The 23,039-nt window shown below is 40.8% G+C and overlaps 2 protein-coding genes across 5 annotated transcripts in view; one reads left to right on the top strand and one right to left on the bottom strand.

Annotated features, from left to right (window-relative positions):
• The window catches only part of MCF2 (MCF.2 cell line derived transforming sequence), a 256,235-nt gene extending 250,187 nt beyond the window's left edge, over positions 1–6,048 (top strand). For all 4 annotated transcript variants that reach the window (XM_073599249.1, XM_073599251.1, XM_073599248.1 and 1 more), the window contains one exon: positions 5,450–6,048. In XM_073599249.1, coding sequence (XP_073455350.1) covers positions 5,450–5,490 — 41 coding nt within the window. In that variant the 3' untranslated portion in view covers positions 5,491–6,048. The remainder of the gene's footprint in view (positions 1–5,449) is intronic.
• Positions 6,049–12,134: 6,086 nt separating this feature from the next.
• Positions 12,135–23,039, bottom strand: part of F9 (coagulation factor IX) — a 117,362-nt gene continuing 106,457 nt past the window's right edge. The window contains exons 7-8 of the mRNA XM_073599246.1: positions 21,677–21,800; positions 12,135–12,784 (exon numbers count right to left, since the gene is read on the bottom strand). Of these exons, the coding sequence (XP_073455347.1) occupies positions 12,234–12,784; positions 21,677–21,800 (675 nt within the window). The 3' untranslated portion in view covers positions 12,135–12,233. The remainder of the gene's footprint in view (positions 12,785–21,676; positions 21,801–23,039) is intronic.

Raw genomic sequence — 23,039 nt, 5'->3', positions numbered from 1 at the left:
TCTTTGAACACATGGGATCAATTAATTAATTATTCAACATCAATGAGGCTAATGAGCAACCAAGTAAATGCATGTAAACATATGTAGAACAATGGCTCATCAGGTGTTATCGTTCTTCTCATCACATTCGAGATGTGCTACAAAAAAATGGCTGTAGCTAAAGTAAATTTATTATGACAAGCCTAAACAGAAAATAAGATAAAAAAAAATAAATATAAATCAAAGTCTGAGTTCAATCCATTAGGCAATAATGTATTTAAACGATGTATCCACTGAACCTCCCGTTTTTTGAGGGCTAATTCCCTATTGCCTCCATGTCTGTTTTTTGGTCTACCATCTATAACCATAAGTTTCAGTTGAGAGACAGTATGCCCCTTTTCTAAAAAAATGACTGGCCAGAGGAAGCTTATCCAGTTTATCTCTAATAGAATATTTATGCTGAGCAATCCTATCCGTCACTTTTTGAATGGTTGTTCCCACATATAATAACCCGCAAGGGCATTTTTTAAATATATATTACATAGGAGGACTGACAGGTATAATGATCTTTAATTTGGATATTATAGCCTCTGTGCAGGTGGAAAAAAGTTTTCCTTTTTATCATACTGTTGCATTGAATACAACAAAGACATGGATAAGAACCAAAATTATGTGGTCCTAAATAATTAGTGGATGATGAAGGTGGACGATATTGATCAGATTTAACCATCTGTCATAAACGGTCAGACCTCGGCGATAGGAAGGCGAGGGGGAGACTGCAATTCTTGTACGGATTTATAACCATCATTCAAGATGGGTCAGTGCTTTTTGATAATATTAAAAACCTTAGTGGAGTATTGATGAAGTTGTAAGATCAAGAGTAAGCACCGAGTATTTGTGTATTTATGACGAAATAAAACATCTTGTTCTTTTTTAATAACTTCTCTCGGATAACCCCATTGTTGGTGCCTGCCCTCCATCTCATCCAACCTAACATCCAATACACTGGGGTTACCCACAATCCTGGAAACACTAAGCAGTTGGCTGCAGGGAATAGATTTAAATACACCAGAAAGACGAAAACTCGAATAAAGCAGTAATTGATTACGATCTGTTGGCTTATTTTACCCGCTGTGTGTGTATAGATTCAAGAAGTGCTAATGGTCCATGGGTTAGAGGTCACAAAACTTTCTTTTGCCCCGGGTGCTGGCAACCCATGCTATACCACTGGCTGGAGGATGGGGGGAGCCGTCTTCTGATCATCTGCTGTTTGGATAAACTGTCAGAAGTGACCTATGCAGATAACAGAGGAAGGAGAGAGCAGACAAGAGCCACACTATATGTATACTACAAGTGCTATAGAATTATATACAAAAAACAAAAAAAAAATGCAGCGCTGTGTGATACTGAACCTTACAAATACATAAATAGTGCCATAAACAATGAAAATCAATATTGCTAAAAAATGTAACTATGAATATAAAAAAAAATTTGTGTAACAAGCAAGCTCACAGTGAAAAAATGTAGTATTATTCCTTAACCACTTCAATACCGGCGTATTGTCAAATGACGGCCGCAGATGGGATCTCCCATCCTGGGTGGCCAACATATGACGTCCTGGGCTTCCCGGCCGTCTAGGGGGCGCGTGCGCCACGTTGCTCGGGACCCGGTGCGTGTGCCCGGCGGCCGCGATGTCCGCCGTGCACCCGCGATTGCCCGTTTACCTGAGCAGGACCATGGATCTGTGTGTGTAAACACACAGATCCACGTCCTGTCAGTTGAGAGGAGACCGATCTGTGTTCCCAGTACAGAGGAACACAGATCGGTCTCCTCCCCTTGTGAGTCCCCTCCCCCTACAGTTAGAGTCACTCCCCTAGGAAACACATTTAACCCCTCGTGTCCCCCTAGTGGTTAACCCCTTCCCTGCCTGTCACATTTATACAGTAATCAATGCAATTTTATAGCATTGATCGCTGTATAAATGTGAATGGTCCCAAAAATGTGTTAAAAGTGTTCGATTTGTCCGCCATAATGTCGCAGTCATGAAAAAAGATCGCCGCCATTACTAGTAAAAAAAAAAATAAAATAAATAAAACTATGCCATAAATGCCATAATGCCATAAATCTATCCCGTATTTTGTAGACGCTATAACTTTTGCGCAAACCAATCAATATACGCTTATTGCGATTTTTTTTACCAAACATATGTAGAAGAATACATGTCGGCCTAAACTGAGGAAAAAAATAGTTTTTTTAAAAAAAAAAATGGGGATATTTATTATAGCAAAAAGTATAAAATATTGTGTTTTTTTCAAAATTGTCGCTCTTCTTTTGTTTATAGCGCAAAAAATAAAAACCACAGAGGTGATCAAATAGCACCAAAAGAAAGCTCTATTTGTGGGGAAAAAAGGATGTCAAGTTTGTTTGGGTACAGTGTCGCACGACTGCGCAATTGTCGTTTAAACAGTGCTGAAAACTAAAAATTGGTCTGGGAAGGAAGGGGGTGAAAATGCCTTGTATTGAACCGGTTAATATCAAGTGTCCAAAAAAAAAAGTTTTTTTTCTCACAATTCATATCAATCCACAGAGACAAAAGTGCAAATTGGGGTATTTTACATATTAATGTCCAAAAGGTGACTCTAGTGATGATAATTATGATCAGAAGAGGGTGACTTCACACATGTGCCCCACCCCCCCCACCCCCGACTCCTTTTTTTCACCATGTTTTTTCTCTGCTTATTGTAGCTGGTATGTGGGGGATAGTGGGAATAAATGCAAATAATAAATAATACATACCTTATATGGGTTATTGTGAGCTTTTTACATTTCCCCAAGGTTCTTTAATAAATATATTGTCACAGTATAACATATTATAAAATAAGAATTTATTTTCCCAAAGGTCTCTCCATGGTTCTGCTAGTCTAAAGAAGGTTAATTTTAGTTGACAAAATCATTGTAAACAGCAGAATTTCAACATACTGTTTACATATGTCTGTTATCTGAATGCAACTATTGTAAACACTATCGATTGATTAAATATTAGTTCAGGAAATGTCCCATTTCAAAGCATTTACAAGTGTTGTGTACAGTCCTTTCCTATATTTAGCAGTGGGTGGCAGTCAAATGTGTTTATTCCTTCTAATCCTTAGCACTGTCCAGGCAAATCCTTTTTTATAGGAAATGAGAGTCTATCAGGCATTTCAGAATGCACTTTGTAAATACTGGAAACTGATCTGAAAAGTATTTAAATCAAACAGATCTAATGGTCATTTCAGTTACAAGCTAGCACTCATATACAGCTGGGCACATTAAAACAGGATTAACGCACACCGGCAAATTTATGAGCTGGCAGACAGATCCTAATGCTATGTGCTATGCATATTTTAAATGCATGTTACCATAACAGTACACTCAGGCTGCAATGAACATGCAATATTAGCAAACTCTTTCGTTCATTACTTGCACATTATGACATATTTAAAAACTGGGTGTCAACAATAGAATGCTGTACGCAGATTTAAGGGCATTAAGATTTAGTTTCTGTATAAAGAGCACCAAACCAAAACTACTTGTGGTTTCAGCTAATGATGATCTCAAAGTTGTTGGGATTATTATTGTATTTGGTTGAAAATGTGATTCTAAAATGAATACTACAGGGTTGATTTACTAAAACTGGAGAGTGCAAAATCTGGTGCAGCTGTGCATTGTAGCCAGTCAGCTAATAACTTCAGCTTGTTCAATCAAGCTTTGACAAAAAAGCTGGAAGCGAATTGGTTTCTATGCAGAGCTAAACCGGATTTTGCACTCTCCAGTTTTAGTAAATCAACCCCTACATACCTATGAGTGATCATCTTCCAGTCTGCAATTGTCTACAGCTGTAATTGATGTGTCACTGTTAGTAAGCTGCTCATGCACAATATATGGCTGATGGCGATGGTGCTCAGATAGCAAGTTTAGCAGGGAAAGTAAATTGACTTTCAAAGCTTATTCCGTTTTGAAATCTGTATATTTTTACCTGTCTTGATCCCTTGTGCTTGGACCATTTAACAGAATGTTTATCATTTTCCACAGGCAGTGGTCAGTTTTTGCTTGCACATGTATTTTGGGACATCACAGCTGTGTCTATAGAATGCAGTTTTTTCAAGTGGGTTTACATTAGACGACTGGAGGGCTGCTATGTTACCGCTGTCAAAGAAAATAAAGAGATGAGATTTGATTTCATTGCCTATGTTGTGAATTTATTTCTCCAGAGTGCCTGCAGTTGCAGAAGTCAGTGAAGGTTAGAAATGTGCACGATGGAAAAATTTGTTTTGTTTCAGATTCATTCGTAAAGTAAATAATTTTGTCTCCTCATATTCGTTATGCTAGAATGCTTTGTTTTATATATTTGGATTTGTTTTGTATATTAGTTGTTCTGAATCTATTCGTATTTTCGAAATATTAGCTATATCTTTCGGGAGATTATTTATGCACTCTGAGTCATCCCTGCTAGTCTAACCCACAAGGAGAAATGGAATAAGCTGATTAGACAATATCGACTGGAGTGGCATGCATCCAGTAGTATAGAATGAAATGAAATTGATTTCAGATTATTTCAATTTGTTATGATTTGGAAGTTCTGATGGATGCACCTCCATCCAACCCAAACATATTAAGTAGGAATCATCTTATTTCACAATAAACAAATGGTCTCTCACGTTGAACCCCAATACAAAAAGAATCTTATTCGAATATTCATGCTATGCTCACTAGAATAAATAAGAATGGATCCAAAGTAATTTGGATCATTCCTTATGTCATTAAGTTATTTTGGATGCTTCAGACATTAACAAAAGGCCCAAACTATCGCATTATGTCATCCAAACAAAAAGAATGAATACAAATTAATTTGTTGTTTATGGTATAACTTATTTTGGATTAATTGAAAATCATTGCTATTGTAATTAGGAGATTCAGATACATCCAAATTTGAGAATAACTAAAATTTCTTCTGAATTTCGATTTGTAACAAGACGAATTGCACGCGTATATTGAGGGTTTGTTTTAAAGTTTACTGATAAGAATGTGGAAGTACTTTAAAGCCGAACTCCAGGCAAAGAAAAAAAATATAATTTACAGTGAGGCTATGCTCACTTTGCAAGTTTTAATTGCTTGTTTATAACTAGGAGAACAATCAAAGGAAATGTACTTACCCAATCCCCCACACCTTCCTGCAGCTAGTCTGGTCCCTGCAACTTTTGCAACCCCACGCTCCACCATTCTAGGGTCCTGTAATCTTCAAGACAAGAGCAGGGTCTGTGGACACGAGGACGCCCCATACAAAATGACCAATCAGCCCTTGCAGTTCAGCACAGCCCCACTGCAAGGGATAATTTTATATTTGCCTGGAGTTGGGCTTGAACGACTATAGTCCGGGCACAGTTTAAGATGAAAATCACAACTAATTTTATTTATGTATTTATTTTTACAGATGCTGCCCTGTGTACCACAAGGAAGCTAAGTTCTCCATAGAAAGACAGGTTGAAAGAACTACATCTTACCCGGGGCTTCGGTCAGAGACATTGTTACATATTAATGTCACAGCAAATGTAACTAATTTAAATTCAACAGCCATCTGTGACCATTATTCAAAAACCCACGTACATTTTTCATAACATCGGACTCTTTTATTGAGCTTATTTTGTAAGAAGGTTGCTGTAAATTGGAAGGTTCCATTTTTATTGTGCTTCATAGCATCACCACTGTATTTTTCATCTTGTCAAAAGAAATGTTTTTAACTCTATGTAAATATATGTGCTGATGTTTCTGGACAATGCATTCCAAGCTCGTCATGTGTTTTACCATTTTGGAGTAAAATACTTGCACTAGACTCGTCATACCTGTATTCCTCTAACAAAGATTCCCTCTAGAGGACAGCTTCAACATTACCTCCTTTATATGAACTGAACTCTGGAAGAATATGAATGATTCTGAACGTTCCACGTTGTTGCCACTACCTGCTTTGTCTGGTTAAATGTGACACATTGCAATAAAAGTCTTAATCATTCTTCCATTTTTAAAGCACAGAAAGATCTTTTATGGGTCTTTCCTTCTTTACCCAGAAATGTATACAGACTCTTCTTCATCCTCTCAGTATTTACAAAAGAAGTAATGGAATTTTCGCAGGCTTCGGTTTTTATGATTTTGATCATGGTGAGAGACCTACACCTTGAGATCAGCATCTCACAGCTTATGGCCGCTCAAAGACATACCTCAAAACACTAAAACAGAGAACCTCAAGATTCTAATAGGTAAGATATAAATACTTAGGTATCGGAGTCTTCAGGGTTCAAATTATGACAACAAATGAGATTAAAAAAACAGAAATCAATATCAATAGCTCACTTGAATATGCAGTTTTTGTTTTCATGTTTGAGTCCAGCATGTTGTATATTATTATTGGAGCAGATTTGGGGAAGGTATTTTTAACACCTTGGACAATTTTTTTAAACGTAAAAATTGTGTGTGGAGCGATTTGTTTAACATGATGTTATAAGTAGTCTTTTTTCTTTTATTCTATTGTTTTGGTATATTTTGATATTTAACAATTACAGTGGTTGGCTGAGTCATAATCACTTTTTTCCCCTTTTGTTGGTCAAAAACATAACTACTGGACTATACATATTCACCAGCACACCAGGAATCTTCAGTTATTGTCCAAAGGTTTTTATTGCAGGAAGATCACATCACAAAGACAAGTGCAATGTTTCGGAGCCATGCAGGACCCCTTCGTCACATGCCTGATGAAGGGGTCCTGCATGGCTCTGAAACATTGCACTTGTCTTTGTGATGTGATCTTTCTACAATAAAAACCTTTGAACGATAACTGAAGATTCCTGGTGTGCTGGCAAATATGGTGTTTCCGGTATTCAGCTGGTAATCATTGCAGCACCTATTAGTGGTGAGCCTTGTTTTCAGGAATGTGTGTGATAGGAATATAGACAAGACTATACCAACTGGACTGTCTACCTTTAGAACATCTTATGTTGCATAAATGGAGGAGGTCGGCTGAGACAAAGCAACCAGGTTAGGTTGTAAAGCTGCAAAAACACTATATTCTTGTTGTGTATTACTACAGGTTTTTATATAGCATTGACAATTTACACTGCACTTTACATACCATACATTCACATCAGCCTCTGCCATCAAGGATCTTACAAACTGAGGTCCCTATCTAACATTCACGTACCAGGACCGATATGGACAAGAGCTGAATAACCTCACAGCATTTTTAGGAGGAAACTCACACAGAGGAAGAACATACTAACTCCATGCAGATGGCGTCCTGACTGGGATTCAAACTCAGGGCCCTAGTGTTACATGGCAAAAGTGCAAGCCACTAAGCCACTAACCCATCTCCATATTAGTTAATATATTTAACTACATACAGCATTTTTCACTCAAGCAGCCAGGAGGAGGGGAGGGGTTGATGTTATGGTTTTACAGCTCCCCACCACTTGCATTAAGTCTTCTATACAGCTGGAGGGGGCTTTTTTCATAGCAGATTGTGATGCTTTGTGACACAGCAAATTCAACATGGCATGTCGAGTTGACAGGTGGCGCTGCCTGTCAGACTTTGTCTATTCAAGAGAATGGGGTCCTGCCGCAACTGAGAGCTGAACATTTGGCTTGTGGCACATTTGTTGGCAAAAAAAACAGTCAAATTTACCCCTATACCTCCTGACGGTGACTGCTTGTGATTCTTTGAGACATGGTAAATTTAACATGACATGTTGATTTGACAGGTGGTGCTGTAAAACTTGTGTGTCTAAACACCCCCCACCCCCCCCCCCCCCGCAACAGTAATGTATATCTTCTGTGAAAAATCTAGTGATGTAAAGTATAGGAAGCTGCTTTTACCCTAAAACTGATTAATTAATTAGAACAGTCCCCATATGCAAATGTCCATAAAGAGCAGTCTTCAATATTAAAGTGGAGTAGTGCAAATAAACGTGCAATAAACTTGTTCTACAATTCCTCTAAGGCCCCTTTCACACTGGGGCATCGGCGCCGTCGGCAGTAAAGCTGGCGCTTTACGATCATTTTTGCGGGGGTTATCGCCCGCTAATGGGGCGCTTTTAATGCTAGCGTCTGAAAAAGGATTAAAACGACCTGCAAAACACCGCTGCTGCGGCGTTTTGCCCGGCAGTTCGGCAGCGGTGCCCTTTCAGTTCAGTGAGCAGGAGCGGTGTATACACCGCTCATTCACTGCTCCAAAGATGCTGCTTGCAGGAGTTATTTTAACATCCTGCCAGCACATCGCCTCAGTGTGAAAGCACTCAAGCTTTCACACTGAGACTGCAGGGGAGCTGTTTTTCAGGAGCTTTACAGGCGCTATTTTTAGCCCAAAAGTGCCTGAAAAATGTCTCAGTGTGAAAGGGGTCTAAAATAAAGTGACTTGTGCTCTGTATGTGCTCCACTTGTGTCACCACCAGTATCCCCTCCGGGGACCAAGCTCACCGATGGTTGTTGACCCCCTGAGGATATGCTTAGGAAGGTCTTGTGACTCGTGACTCGTGGTACACACTGTACTGATTATGCCATCAACCAGGGAAACTCCATACAGTAACTTGAAAAAGTATTCATACCCCTTGAAATTTTCCACATTTTGTCATGTTACAACCAAAAACGTAAATGTATTTTATTGGGATTTTATGTGATAGACCAACACAAAGTGCCACATAATTGTGAAGTGGATGGAAAACGAAATTAATGGTTTCCCAAGTTTGTTACAAATAAATATCTGAAAAGTGTGGTGTGCATTTGTATTCAGCCCCCTTTAATCTGATACACCTAACTAAAATCTAGTGGAACCAATTGCCTTCAGAAGTCACCTAATTAGTAAATAGAGTCCACCTGTGTGTAATTTAATCTCAGTATAAATACAGCTGTTTTGTGAAGCCCTCAGAGGTTTTTTAGAGAACCTTAGTGAACAAACAGCATCATGAAGGCCAAGGAACACACCAGACGGGTCAGGTATAAAGTTGTGGAGAAGTTTAAAGCAGGGTTAGTTTATAAAAAAATATCCCAAGCTTTAAACACATTTAGCTTGTGGCACATTAGTCTGCAAAAAAAACAGGTGGATTCGCCTCTTGGAACGCCTATCATTGGCTGCTTAGCCACACCCTGAAAAATTAATCACTATGGATTGCTTTTCAGAAAGAGCAAGTGTGAAGCTGGACTAAATGTTACAGATTGATTGACTGTATATTCTATCCAAAAACCAAAACTTTTTTAAAGTTTTGGATGAAGTGTAAAAAAGGGTTTAGAACCTCTGATTTTATTACTATCTTGTCCCTGTTAGGGGGAATCACTCTGTTCTGCTGACTACTGTCACCTGGACTGAAATTGATGTGAGATCCAAAAGTTTGAGTTCTCACGAAAACAGAAATAAATCTTCCAGTAGGGACACCATGTTCTGGTGGAAACTACAAGAACTGTCTCTCTTTTCCTCACTTCTTGTTGTGCCTGAAGGACAGGAAACAAAGGGAGATCTCTCCAGTGGGACACAGATGGCAACAAAGTCCTAACAAGGATTTTAATCATGCTCCACTCTATCCAAAACAATCAAAAAGCTATGACTTTAGATACATTTTACATAGCCAGCACCATGAAACCAAATATCTTTTTAGCTGGCTGTAAGGCACCTAGCTTCTCGTGAATATCCGTCTTACACGCATTTCTTTTGAATGGGCTGCCCTACATGCGACAAACGTGCCAAAGAAGCTCATGTACCTTTTTGGGCATTGGATTTTGCACATTTTTTAACCATACATTTTATTTCATTTGTCAAACATTTGACGCACGTAAAAATGCATATCTGCTTGCTGCATTTGGGGTATCATTAAAAAGAATGGCACCACAAGCACAAAATGTCTTTTTAATGCAAAAGCGCACACTTTTGAATGTTTTCACGGAAAGTTCAGTTGTACATGCAGCTTAAGGGTGGCATTCTGGCCCCCCCATTAACTAATATTAGCAGAGGTTACCTAAGATCTCACCACCACTGTGGTGGTGTGGGGGGGGGGTGCATGCTTTCACTGGCTAGTGGCTACCAATATATGGGGCCCTTTCCTATTGACCCCGCGATAGATGTCTCTTAGCACCTTTAGAGCTTTATGTTCTTTAGACCTGAATCTTATTTCAAGGGTTCCTCTGGGGTAAATTTTGAGAAAGGCTGCTCTACACAATCCAAAGATGAGAGCAGATGAGTGTACTCTGGTGGATAAAACAGTCTGTTACTTCTTTATTTTGCATGACCAAACGGGTAAATCCAGACTCCCAGTGATCAAACCTGCTGGTGTATGGCCAGGCGCACAACTGTTTGAATGCTTAGTGGTTACAATATGATTAAAATATCCCCATAATACAGGCTTCCAACTGTTGGTATATTAGCACCAGTTTTCTCTTGTGTTTACTTCCTCTGGAACATTCCAGCAGACACCAACCCTTTAGGATTCAAAATATTCCCTCAAAAGATATATAAAAAATACTCTACCTCCACAAGTCAATTGCCTCATTTAAAGTCCCACATTCCCTTCTTATGTATTTGAACCCGGGATGGAGGCACAAATATTGTGCCTCATTTAAAGTCCCAAACTCCCCCCTCTTGTCTTATCCTAGTATAGGCTACTCAAGCTTTCATGGGATCTCACCGGAAGGAGGATGTGTCATCCTCACCTAGGCATCACAGGTGTAAGCCAGGAGAAGGGTAAGTATATTAACTTTTTTACCCCAGTGGGTGTTTTCTTTTAAGTTTTATTCAGCATTTTCAGACCTTGAGTTAAGTATGTTAAGGTAGAGGGAACTCCAGCAAACAAATGTAGCAGAAATAAATGGACCTAACCTTTTACCAGCTAAAAGATTTATAATTTGGTTCATCCCCTTATGTGCATCTAACCCCCATTGCCACTCTGCACATCACTCTATTATTACTGATCACGCTTTACTAACTCCTGGATAAGTTCTCTAGTAAATGACCAATAGGAATGCTCCTGAGCCAAGAATTTGTGCTGCTGGCCCAGCAGTTACATGTGTTTTGCTAAAGCTCAGTATATGTGCATCGGCAGAATATAATTACAGATCTTTGGCGGTGAAACAGTAAAGATATGTAATTAAGGTTGTTTTCTTAGTCTTCTATATATGTCTTGATAGAAATATGTACAAAAGCGTTAATGCTAGTTGGTTGGCTTCCTTGTTGATCCTCCAGTCTCAATCAATTAAATTAGTATAAATAACTGTGAGGTGGGAGCACTGCTGATATTTATGAAGGAGCTGAAAAAAGGGAGGAAGTGTTCCATATTTTTAACTATGCAGACTCTGATCTATTCTTAGAGTAGAGAACACATTTAAAGTCTCAAAAATGTCACTAAATAAGGTCATATACTGTATGTAAGAATGCTTTTTGTACCCACACTTTTATGTACCTCTTTATACATTTTATGATGGGGTGTGCCTCCTACAGTTTTCTTTAATGACACCAATTGGTAGATCTGGCCCACAATGATGTCACACAGCCTCTGTCAATATGTCACACCCCAACTTTATGTATAATAAATAGATTATCACACCTCAAGAAGACTGACAACAGGATAGGTTAGTCTAAAGTAAGAATAAACCAGTGTAGATTAATCTAATGAAATGCACAAGCAAAATTACTACTGAGTTAAACTTGTTCACTTTTACCGGATCTCCAGTAGAGTAGGTATTAAAACTGTTCAGTTTTGTAAAATGTTCATTCAGTTTATCGTCATACCTGTAGGCCATTTGGTCCCTCCCACTACCTAGATGCTTGGCTGAAAACAATCTCAGCAATTCCTCTGTCCTGAATTGTTACTAGAATCAAAAACCATTGAACAGGACATGGGGACTGATAACTGGGAGTTTTTCAGCCAGGTTCCTGGGAGGGACCCAAATGTCAGGAATAGCAAAAAAAAAAAAAGTTTTACAAGGCTGAACTGTTTTTTTTTAAATACCCAACAGTTTCCCTTGACTGAATAGGTTATTTTCTGGAGAGGGTGAACTAGATATACCAGTGAAATACATATATGGTAACTGTTATATTTGCAAATCATTTGTTTGTTTGCCCATCCAGTAATGATGTACACACAGCCCTGTCAGACAGCAAGTAGATTTAATTTTTAACAAATACATACAGTATAACTGCAATAATTGGGGTTTTTAATATCTGTCTGGGAATCTGCTTTAAAGCCCCTTTACGGAAGCTTTGTAGTGCTCAGTATCCAGTCGGTGAATCTTGAGACTCTGGTGTATACTCCATATCTGTCTTTCTGTGCACACTTGTCTCCCCAGCTTGTAATTCCTGTAAGAAACCAAGTATTTCTGAAATCAGTGGCATGGGGACCACCACTGTCCCCCTGACATGCATCCTTTTCTTCATCAGCAAAGCCAGCACAGAACATAGTTGTGGACACGGAATACCGGCTTGACTTTTTACAAGTGGCACGATCAACAAATGGCACAGCCAGCTTTTGCAGTTTTACCGTTGGTCTTCCTTGGTACCTGAGATTACCCCAGCCTGTCACCCAGCTATGTGGTATAATCTTCAGCAGCCTGTCTGTGAAGTCTTTGTGTCCAATGCAGATAGGCCTGGCATAGTCATTCAATACCATTGGCTTTTCTAGCTCAACAAGAGCAATGTCGTTATTGTATTTATTCTTGCTGACATTGTAAGTTGGATGGTTGATGATTCTGGTCACTTCCATATACTGTTCTGTTCCCTCTTTAACAGCAGTGTTATGTTCTCCTGTTGACCACAAATTAACATAAATTGTAGAAGAAACATAAAAAAGCGGAAAAAATTCATAATGCTGGTCCCCTTCTCTGATCATATGCCCTTGGTTAAAGCACTATTATTATGGGTGATGAGTCACCATTTTGTTTTACCATAAAAATGGAAACTCTAGGAAATGGCATCTTTACAAATTGTGTAAAGATTTTTTTTCTCAGTAGGTGTGTTCATTGTGCAGGTCACTTCTTTTTACTGTGCACTTCTTAAATTTGTATATGCCGGATATACCTCTGGTGCTTCAGCTATGGAACTTATACAAGAAAGAGATTCACAGAATGTCTTGTATTTTGGTCCACAGAAGAGGCAACCTGTGCCTTGTGGGTGGAAAATGGCAGCCCACATACTTTGGATCTGAATTTACTAGTGGTATCTGAATTGATTATCGTGTAGTAAACTAATAGATGGTTTTCCCTTGGTCACAACAATAGACAAACACACTGGGGTTGATTTACTAAAAGTGGAGAGTGCAAAATCTGATGCAGCTGTGCATGGTAGGCAATTAGCTTGTTAAATTAAGCTTTGCCAATAAAAACTGGAAGCTGATTGGTTTCTATATAGAACTACACCAGATTTTGCATTCTCTCCAGTTTTAGTAAATCATACCGTGTGCTTAAGCTGATAACACACAAACAATTTTCTGTGCCTTTACTGAACACATCCATTAAACATTTACAGTGCTGGAAGAAAAAGTAAGCAAACACTTGGAGTTATTAGCAGGTCAAACCTCCTGTGGCAGGAATGACTTCAAGCAAGCTCTTTTGGTAGCTCTGGATCAGATCTGCACAATGTTCATGAGGAATTTTTGACCTTTCCTCTTTACAAAACTGCTTCAGCTCAGACACATTTGTAGGATGTCTGCTGTGAATGGCTCTCTTGAGGTCATTCCACAGCATCTCTATGGGGTTAAGGTCTGGGTTCTGACTGGACCACTCCAAAAGGAGCATTTTCTTTTTCTGAAGCCAGTCTGTGGTGGATTTACTTTGATGCTTAGGTTATTGTCCTGCTGTATCACCCAACGCCTACTAAGCTTTAACTGCCGGACAACCACCCTGACATTATCCTGTAGGATATTTTGGTCAACTTGGGAATTAATTTTCCCCTCAATGATGGCAAGTGAGAGGAAAGAAATTTAACTTTTATTTCTTCAGTCCACAAAACATTTTCCGAGTTATGCTGTGGTTTGCCAAGGTGCTATTTGGAAAAATTTGGGGGTGCAGCAATTTTTTATTTTTTTGGAGAGCAGCAGCTTGATGTTCTGCCATGGACACCCTGTCTGTTCAAAGACTTACATATGGTAGACTCATAAACAGTTATGTTTGTCAGTTCCAGTGATGTCTTCAAACATTTAACTGTTACTCATGAGTTCTTCTTTACCTCAGTGAGGATTCTGCATTGTGCCTTGGGAGTTATCTTGGCTGAGCACCCATTTCTAGGTAGAGTAGCCACTGTACTAAACTGTCTACATTTATAGACACTTTGTCTGGCTGTCAATTGATGGATGCCTACACACTGCGAACTTGCTTTGTATCCCTTTCCAGTCTTCAGAGAGCTCCTTGTGGAAGGCATGATTCACATCAGCTGATGCTTGTTATGAACAGCAAGCTTAAAATGTTTGAGTGTCTTTTATCAATCAAAGTAGCTATAGACCACATCTCCAAATTTCATGAATTGGACTCCAGGTGTGTAAACTACTGACTCCAATTAGCTTTTGTTGAAGTAATTAGTCACTTACTTTTTCCTCCAGCACATTATTTTTTAACAATCAGAATGTTCCTTTATTCAAACAAAGGCACAGTACAAAGTCAGTAGCATGGACATAATCAAGGGATACATCACACGCGAACATTACTAAAGGACTCAAAGTCCACATTATATAAACAGTCACATATAGAACTACAACACATAAGAAAAGCGGTGCCCGAACCAAAGCTCCGACTAGAACAGAGAAAAAGGTATCGCAACCATACCAGCAATAGCACCAAGGATTTGAGGAGAAAAACCCCTCCCCCTGGGCTGTCCATGGTTGCCATACCTTAATTCTTGTTAATGTAAGTTAATTTGTACATAGGAAGGACAGCATTAATAGATTTTTGCCAGGAACCTACAGAGGGAGGGGAACGGGCATTCCACTTGAGAATAATTTCCCTCTTACCATAATAGAACAAATAAGCTATCAACAGTTTAGTGCATCTAGGCCTCTGCTCATCATCCTAAATTCCCAGCAGTGCCAGCTCGGGAGAGATTGGGAGAGTGCCCTAGATGTCAGAGAGTCAGCTGAAGACGATAGTTAATAAGCTTGACCACCTCTCTCCAAAACCGAGCTACCCCCGGACAACTCCAGAACATATGTATATACGTGCCCACACTTTCACCACATCTAGGGCATTCTTGTGACCCCTGAGGGTAGATTCTGTGCATAATAAACCCTGTTTAAGAACTTTATGTGAATCAATTCGTCCTGTGAGAAAATTAACAATTTGGTACTATCTTCAAGACAGTCCTCCCTATCCAGGTCAGGAAGGTCTGCTTTCCATAGACCCCATAGCCTTTCCATCTTAGGGGAGTCCACACTCAGCAAGGCCAGGTAAAAAGCAGACAACGGCTTAGATAATGATCCCTGAGCTAGGAGTTCATCTATGAGGTCCATAGTGAGACTCTGGGAACTGGGCCTGGGCTGCATGACGCATTTGTAGGTACTGGAGATACTTCTAACCTGGCAATTAGAATTTAACTCTGAGTTCAGAAAAGGGAAGCAGGACTTCTGCCGAGAACACATCTCTTAGAGTTTTAACTCCATTCCTGGCTCAAACCTGAGGGTCAGGTAGAGAGCACAAATGACGAAGGTTGGTTTTACCCCAAAGTGGGCTAAAGGGGACCACCTGTTAGGATGTAGAAATCTGTGCCTGGCCACCGTCCAGACCCTAAGGTCCATTCTAGTGGGATCTCGAAGATTAGAATATGCCCGAGGACCTCTATAGACCAGATTACCGAGTTCTTGAAGCCATTCAAGAATGCATTAACCTGAGACAGCACAAACCACCAACAGACAGTGATTAAAATGGCTGCCCAGTAATAGGCCCGATAGTCCTGCAACACCAATCCTCCACACCACACAGAAAGGAGCAAAGTTGGGAGAGCACCCCCCATATGAATGTCCCAATACACCGATCAACCTCCCTGAAAAAGCAATTGGGTATCCAGGTAGGGCAGTTATGAAAAATGTACAGAAATTTAGGTAGAAAGATAATTTTTAGTAGGTTAATGCGCCCCCTGATGTTCAACAGTAAGGGAGCCCAAGAGGCACACTTTGACCGAAGTTGGGAGAGTAACAAAAGCAAATTAAGGTCACCCACACCTGTGGGGTCTAATAGGCAACAGCATTGATTTGGACCAGTTAATGCAGATCCCTGAGAACTGTCCAAACTCGTTAAAGAGAGCAAGGGCAGCTCTCAGAGATATCAGCATCCTGGAGCTATAAGAGTGCGCCGTAGGCATATCTGAGTCAAATCTCTACTGAGTCAAACGCCTTTTCGGCGTCGAGGGAGGGAGATGACCTTCTGTCCACTATTTGCATGGGTGACTGACAGGTTCAGAAAGAGGCGCTGGAGGTTGATGTCGGTGCCCTTCCCAGACATAAAACCAGTTTGGTCCGTGTGAATGATCTCCTCCAGTACCTTAGAAAGCCGATTGGCCACAATTTTTGCAAAAACCTTGGCATCTAGGTTAATAAGAGATATTGGCCTATACGAGGAGCATTCTTCAGGGTCTTTGCCTGGTTTGAGCACCAACGCCACCACCACTTCAGACATAGAGTCAGGACGGGAACCCATTGAAAAGAACTGTTCAAATAGTGATGTGAGTCTGGGAGCAAGTAATTCCTGATATTGTGAGTTAAATTCAGTTAGGAGGCCATCCACCCAAGGGGTCTTTCCAGACTGAAGTTGAGACAAAGCCATCCGTATCTCCTCCAGAGTGATGTCAGACTCAAGCCCAGAGCTCACATCCACATCAAGTGTAGGAAATGTAACCCTGTCAAGGAGGTATAGTCCAGTTGGGAGGAGTACAGCTGATAGTATTGAAGGAATCTATCATTGATACAGCTAGGTGACCTCAACACATCCCCTGCAAAGGCCCTTATACCACTAATATGGGTAACAGCAAACTGTCCCTTAGCCAACCATGCTAACAACTGACCATTTTTGTTCCCATATTCAAAAACTCTCTGAGCTGTATTTAAGAGAGACTTCTGGGTCTTTCCAGCCAGAGTAAAGAAACCTCCCTCAGAGCATGTTGCCAAGCCCAATAATTGGTCTGGTCAGGGTTCACCACATAAGCAGCTTCCCTCTGTCAGACCTCCCCCTCCAACCTTTCCAGAGACAGCGCAGATGCCCTATGTGCCTCAGCAATATGGGATATGTACTCCCCTCGGATCCAAGCCTTAAAGACTTCCCATGTCACCATGGGATTAGTGGATTCTACATTGGTTAACCACTTCCCACCCCGCCTATAATAGAATGACGGCCGGGAAGTGTTTCTGTTTTCCTGACTGGGCGTCATATGACGTCCAGCAGGATAACATGCCAGCCGCATGTGATCGAGAGTGTGGCGTGTCAGTCTGACAGGCTGCATCCCTGATCGTGATAAGAAGCCTCTGACAGAGGCTTCTTATCACATGATCAGCTGTGACCAATCACAGCTGATCATCGCGAGAACCAGGAAGTGCCAGTAAACGTCATTCCTCAGTTCGCGCTGACAGGGAGAGCCGATCGGCGGCTCTCCCTGTCAGAGGGGGGGTTTGTGCTGATAATCAGCACATTGATTATCAGCACAGCCCCATCAGATGTGCCAATCAGTGCCCAGCAGTGCCCCAATAATAAAGTCTGCCAGTGCCCATCACAGTACCAATCAGAGCCCACCACAGTGCCAATCAGTGTCCATCACAGTGCCAATCAGTGCCCAGCATTAATACCTGTCAGTACCTGCCCAATCAGTGCTGCCAATCAGTGCCATCTATTAGTGTCCATCAATGCCACCTGTCAGTGCCAATCAGTGCCGCCGGTCAGTGCCCATCAATGCCGCCTGTCAGTGCCCATCAGTGCCGCTTGTCAGTGCCCATCAGTGCCGCCTGTCAGTGCCCATCAATGCCGCCTGTCAGTGCCCATCAGTGCCGCCTGTCAGTGCCCATCAGTGCCGCCTGTCAGTGCCCATCAGTGCTGCATATCAGTATCACCTATCGGTGCCCATCAATTCTACATATCAGTGCCTCCTCATCAGTGCCACCTTATCAGTGCCAACTCATCAGTGCCCATCGGTGCCGCCTCATCAGTGCCCATCAGTGCCGACTCTTCAGTGTCCATCAGTGAAGGAGAAAACTAAATTTTATAACAGAAACTAAGAAAAACTTTTTTCTTTCAAAAATGTTGGACTTTTTAGTTTGTTTAGCAAAAAATAAAAACCACAGAGGTGATCAAATACCATCAAAAGAAAGCTCTATTTGTGGGAAGAAAATGATAAAAATTTAGTTTAGGTACAGTTTTGTATGACCGCGCAATTGTCATTCAAAGTGCGACAGCACTGAAAGCTCAAAATTGTCCTGGGCAGGAAGGGGCGAAAGTGCCTGATATTGAAGTGGTTAACCAATATTGGCAAACTCCTTCCTGAATAGCCTCCTGAACAGTGCAATCCTCTATCCAATACCTGGACAGCCTCCACAACTTCTCCCCTGGGGGACCCAGAGACACCGTTAGCATCAAAGGGGCATGGTCGGATATGCCTCTGTGTAGAATAACAATCTCAGACACACTCCACAACAAGGATTGGGTGTCATAAACTAAATCAATGCTAGAGAGCGTGCGAAAAAAGGAAGAATGGCATGTAAACTTCCTAAGGGAAGGATGGAAAAGGCGCCAAACATCCATACATTTACTGGGGAGGTGTCTACATCTAGACTCGGAACATCCGACTTCCCCAGTTCGTCTATGATCACCACAAAGGAACCAGTGGAACCTGCCGCACACGCCTCTCCATTAAATATCCATCTGGATCGGTTGATCCATAAGCCTGTATGACACCTAGCCATATGGAAAACGTGTCCACCTGTTCCGGTAAGCGTATTTGCTCCTACTACTTTTTCATCTGTGGATAACGAGTACCGGAATATTACCTCTGTGACCTGTTTGGCATCCTTGACAATTTTCACGTTTATTTAGAACACAGATTGTCTATTATATCGGACATCTATATGACTATAATGCTTACTCAGTTGGACATTTATATGGTCATGAATTATAATTTTATTCTATGAGCATCACTTTTTTCTACACATGGTTGTCACACCATCATGTTGCATGTTTGATCATTACACATTTATAATGTGCTAGCCAATATTGATATCTATGTTTAGCGCTGTATTTTTACTTTTTATCCGTAAGGGCAAACATACTTGCCCATTGGGCAAAACCCAGAGACCAGTGAGAGGTAGAGTGGAGTCTGTCCAAATCCGGGCAAGGGCTCATATGAAAGTCACTCATTAAAAGTACATCTTCAACCCCATAACTTAGCAGTATCTGCATAATAGTGGAGAGTATGGCAGCATCCACCGGAGGCAGTAAATAAAGTCCCACAAGGACACATTGTACATTAGTTATTAAAACATGCATGACAATATAACAGCCCCCAGGGTCCGTCCTGATGTCTAAAAGCTGAAATGGGAGCAATTTGTGCACCAGGACGCTGACCCCTCTAGAGTAACTGGTGTATGTAGTGTGATAATGCAAACTCACTCAAGCTCGCTTGAGGCTTAAGATCTGAGAACCCAGGAGGTGGGTTTCTTGCAAAACATTTGAGGAAAAAATCTCCGAAACTAGTTAAACACTAAGGATCTCTTATGGGCGGACATAAGTCCCCGCACATTCCAGGAGACTATGGAAAACTTGGCCATTGTAAAAGGGTTTGCAATTGGAATGAAAAAATTCACAGGGGGTACGCACTCCAGCTCTCCAGGGCAGACCACAAAGGAAAACCTCCGCTCGGCCAGGAGGCTGGCCCCCTCACCCTGCCAGATCCACAGAACACAGTCGTAAGGTGTGATAGAAGGTAATCCATGCCATAAAGGAACATATAGTCCAAACCAAAAAGAAAAAACAGTACTTGGACACGCCCCCCTACACTATGAATATTTAACGGTTGTGTTCAACAAAGACACAAGACAGAATTGTTTGTGTGTTATCAGCCTAAGCACATTGTGTTGACTTAGATAAGGATCAGACCACATTTTATGGCAAATTACTGCAGAAAAACAGTTAAGGGGTTTGCATACTTTTTCTTGCCACTGTATATATTCCATAACGTTTCCCTGAGGATGCCCTGCAGCTCCATCCTCCACATTGAAGATGTTCTAGAAGAACAATAACTTTTGCATTACCCCTGAAATAGGGGACATTGGTCCGAGAAATGGGTAAAGTTGGCTCATTAATCTGTTGCTGTGTGATAAACCTATGTTAATGGGTGCCAAGATCCAGTACATACTGTTGGAATAATTATGATTGATACCAGAAAAATGGGGGGACATTTACTAAAACTGGCGCAGCTGTGCATAGTAACCAGTCAGCTTCTAACTTTGCTTTGTTCAATTAGGCTTTGACAATAAATAAAACCTGGAAGCTGGTTTATATGCAGAGCTGTACCAAATTCTGTGTGCGTCAGTTTTAGTAAATATTTCCTATGGTGTCCTCTATTTTGAGCTAGTAAGTAAGTATTAATCTTTGTGTACATTGCTGAGTATGTTGATTTTTTAATTTTTTTATTTAATACAGTATTGTTTTAACTTAATGATGTTGTATAGTGGGTACCTTGAAGAAGTAACACTTTTTTCCTAGTATTTAGTTCCCAATGGGGCAAAGTACATGTAGTACTTTGTCCCACCTTCCTAGGTGCCCTATAACACTAGAAGTAATGTGGACAGGGAGCCCCCCACATCAGCCTCACCTCCCTCTGCATTCTTGGTGCCTGCTCTCCCTAGCAAAGCAGCCATGCCCATGTTAGCTGCAGTGTTAAATGGCCATGCGCAGATGGTGGACACCCTGTTTGACATCACAGGTGGCATTACATGGCACCTAGGAAGATGGGACAAAGTACTACATGTCGTTTGTCCCATTTGTAACTAAGTACTGTACTTTTTTTTTTATTCCTTGATTAAATAAAAGAAATCATAAGATCATACAGAAGACAATGATAAAGGACAGAACAGCACAGAAAATGTCTGAAGGTTCTCATTTATCCAGGTCAGAGCAGTTAATCACATGCGGCTGGATTTATTCTGTAACGTTGAGGACATTTTTTAACTCAAATAGATTTGTCATCTCTAATGATTATCAGGAACATACCCCCATAAATACTGGGGAATCTTACTGGATAAGTTGCAAAATGTCTTGAACATTAAAGAGGAACTCCAGTTGACAAAGAGTTCACGCACACAGAACTTTTATAGGCATTTTCTACGCCTAGCGTAATTTCCCAACACTTGCCAGCATCTGGGGAGTGGTACCTGCTGCGAACAGCCTGTCATTCAAGTGAACAGCTGTACACAGACATGTTCTTATAAACATGCTGATGCTTCTTTGCATTGGCATCTACCAGAGCACCTGCTCCCCAATACGAGAAAGTGCCAGAAAATTACACTAGACATAGAAAATTGCAGCAAAAGCCCCATGTGCATGGACCCTAATAAAAAGGTATTTTTGCTGTATTCATGGTATACACATGATTCCTAAACTACTGTTTATTATTTTATTATCTTAGATTTATTTATTTGGTAAAACATTTGCAACTAAAAGAAATAGGACTTACCTGCCACTACACTAAAATTGCCAAGTGGAACTGTTATAAAGCAGTGGGCCGCAGTTACTATCCATTTTTCATTCACTATGGATCCACCGCAGAAACCTTCCCGGTTCCTATTAATAAAGTGAACCTGAGGAAATCAGAGACAAATAAGTAATACTGCTTAATTTTTGCACAAAACCATGACTGAGACTAAACGTGGTTTAATTTCACATCCTTTATCTTCTGATTGTTGCCAAAAACACTTGATAAAGATATATACATTTTTTGTATGATCTAAAGCCATCACATCAAAAATATATTGAGAATATATAGTACTAAAACAGGTTTGTAGCCTGTAAGATTTAGGTAGAAGGGTTCTGTCACCTCCTGGTGGTTACCAATAGTACAATAATTTGATACATGACAGATCTGGTGTATTAGTTCCATGGATTGTAATTTGTTGAAGAGGTAGTGATAAATCATGCTTTGCCTTAGTCTTTTAGCTCAAGAAATCTTTTTTCTACAATGCTGGGATGTTAATTTAGTAAAGCAGTCAGGCTACTTTGCTGCACTGTAAGATCTGCTTTAAAGTGACACCACGTGATATCTTTATTCTCCAAAAATAATCCATACACATACACTGCTTAATGGCTCTGTATTCTATGTTCATGAAATAGTTTCTTGCTTGTGTTTTTCTGCCTCCTTGTAATGTCTTCATTTGGAACATGCAGTGAATGCTACTGTAATTGTGGTCCTGTGCACTGCTCCATGCACACTAGGAATGCTATAGTCCTTATTCCTTAGCCCATCTCGGGAATGAGTAAGAGAGGGTGGCTATGTTCCTACATACGGTGGGACCATGGAGAATAAACATAGCCACCCTCTAACAGGAAATCTGATTGCAGAAGCTAAAAAAGGAACTTGGAGATTTGGAACAGGCTGAAAGCAATAGAAGCATGTTTGGTAGGTGAAGTGTGGTGTGGCAGGCAGTAAACACATAGAGTCCCAATTTGCAAAGAACGTTGTATTGAACAGTAATTCAACAGTACAACAGGCCCGGCAGGGAGCTAAGCCATCTGGAGCCACTTACAGGCATGCAGAGGATGACAGTGGTCAGAAGATTCTGGGATGCTTAAAGCGTCTGCCATGAGGAGCGAAGTGTGGCCTGGCTGGTAGACACCCAAAAGGGGCAGCTTCATGAAGAGGTAGATGTAGGCCCTGCTCTCTCCGTACTCCACTGGAACCTTTCCCTACCGCTCCCACTCACACAAAGCGCACCAAACCCAGGGTTAAAAGTCTTAAATAGACTCTGCCTGATCTAAGATGGCTGCCATGGTTACGTGGGGCATGTGCATGCAACCAGATCACTGCCCAAGTGACCAAGGAA

This window comes from Aquarana catesbeiana, linkage group LG09 (genome assembly GCF_042186555.1).
Source record: "Aquarana catesbeiana isolate 2022-GZ linkage group LG09, ASM4218655v1, whole genome shotgun sequence".
In the NCBI taxonomy this organism is placed as follows: domain Eukaryota; kingdom Metazoa; phylum Chordata; class Amphibia; order Anura; family Ranidae; genus Aquarana; species Aquarana catesbeiana.
The sequence above is the reverse complement of the archived record's forward strand: the minus strand, read 5'-3'. Positions and strand labels throughout refer to the sequence as shown.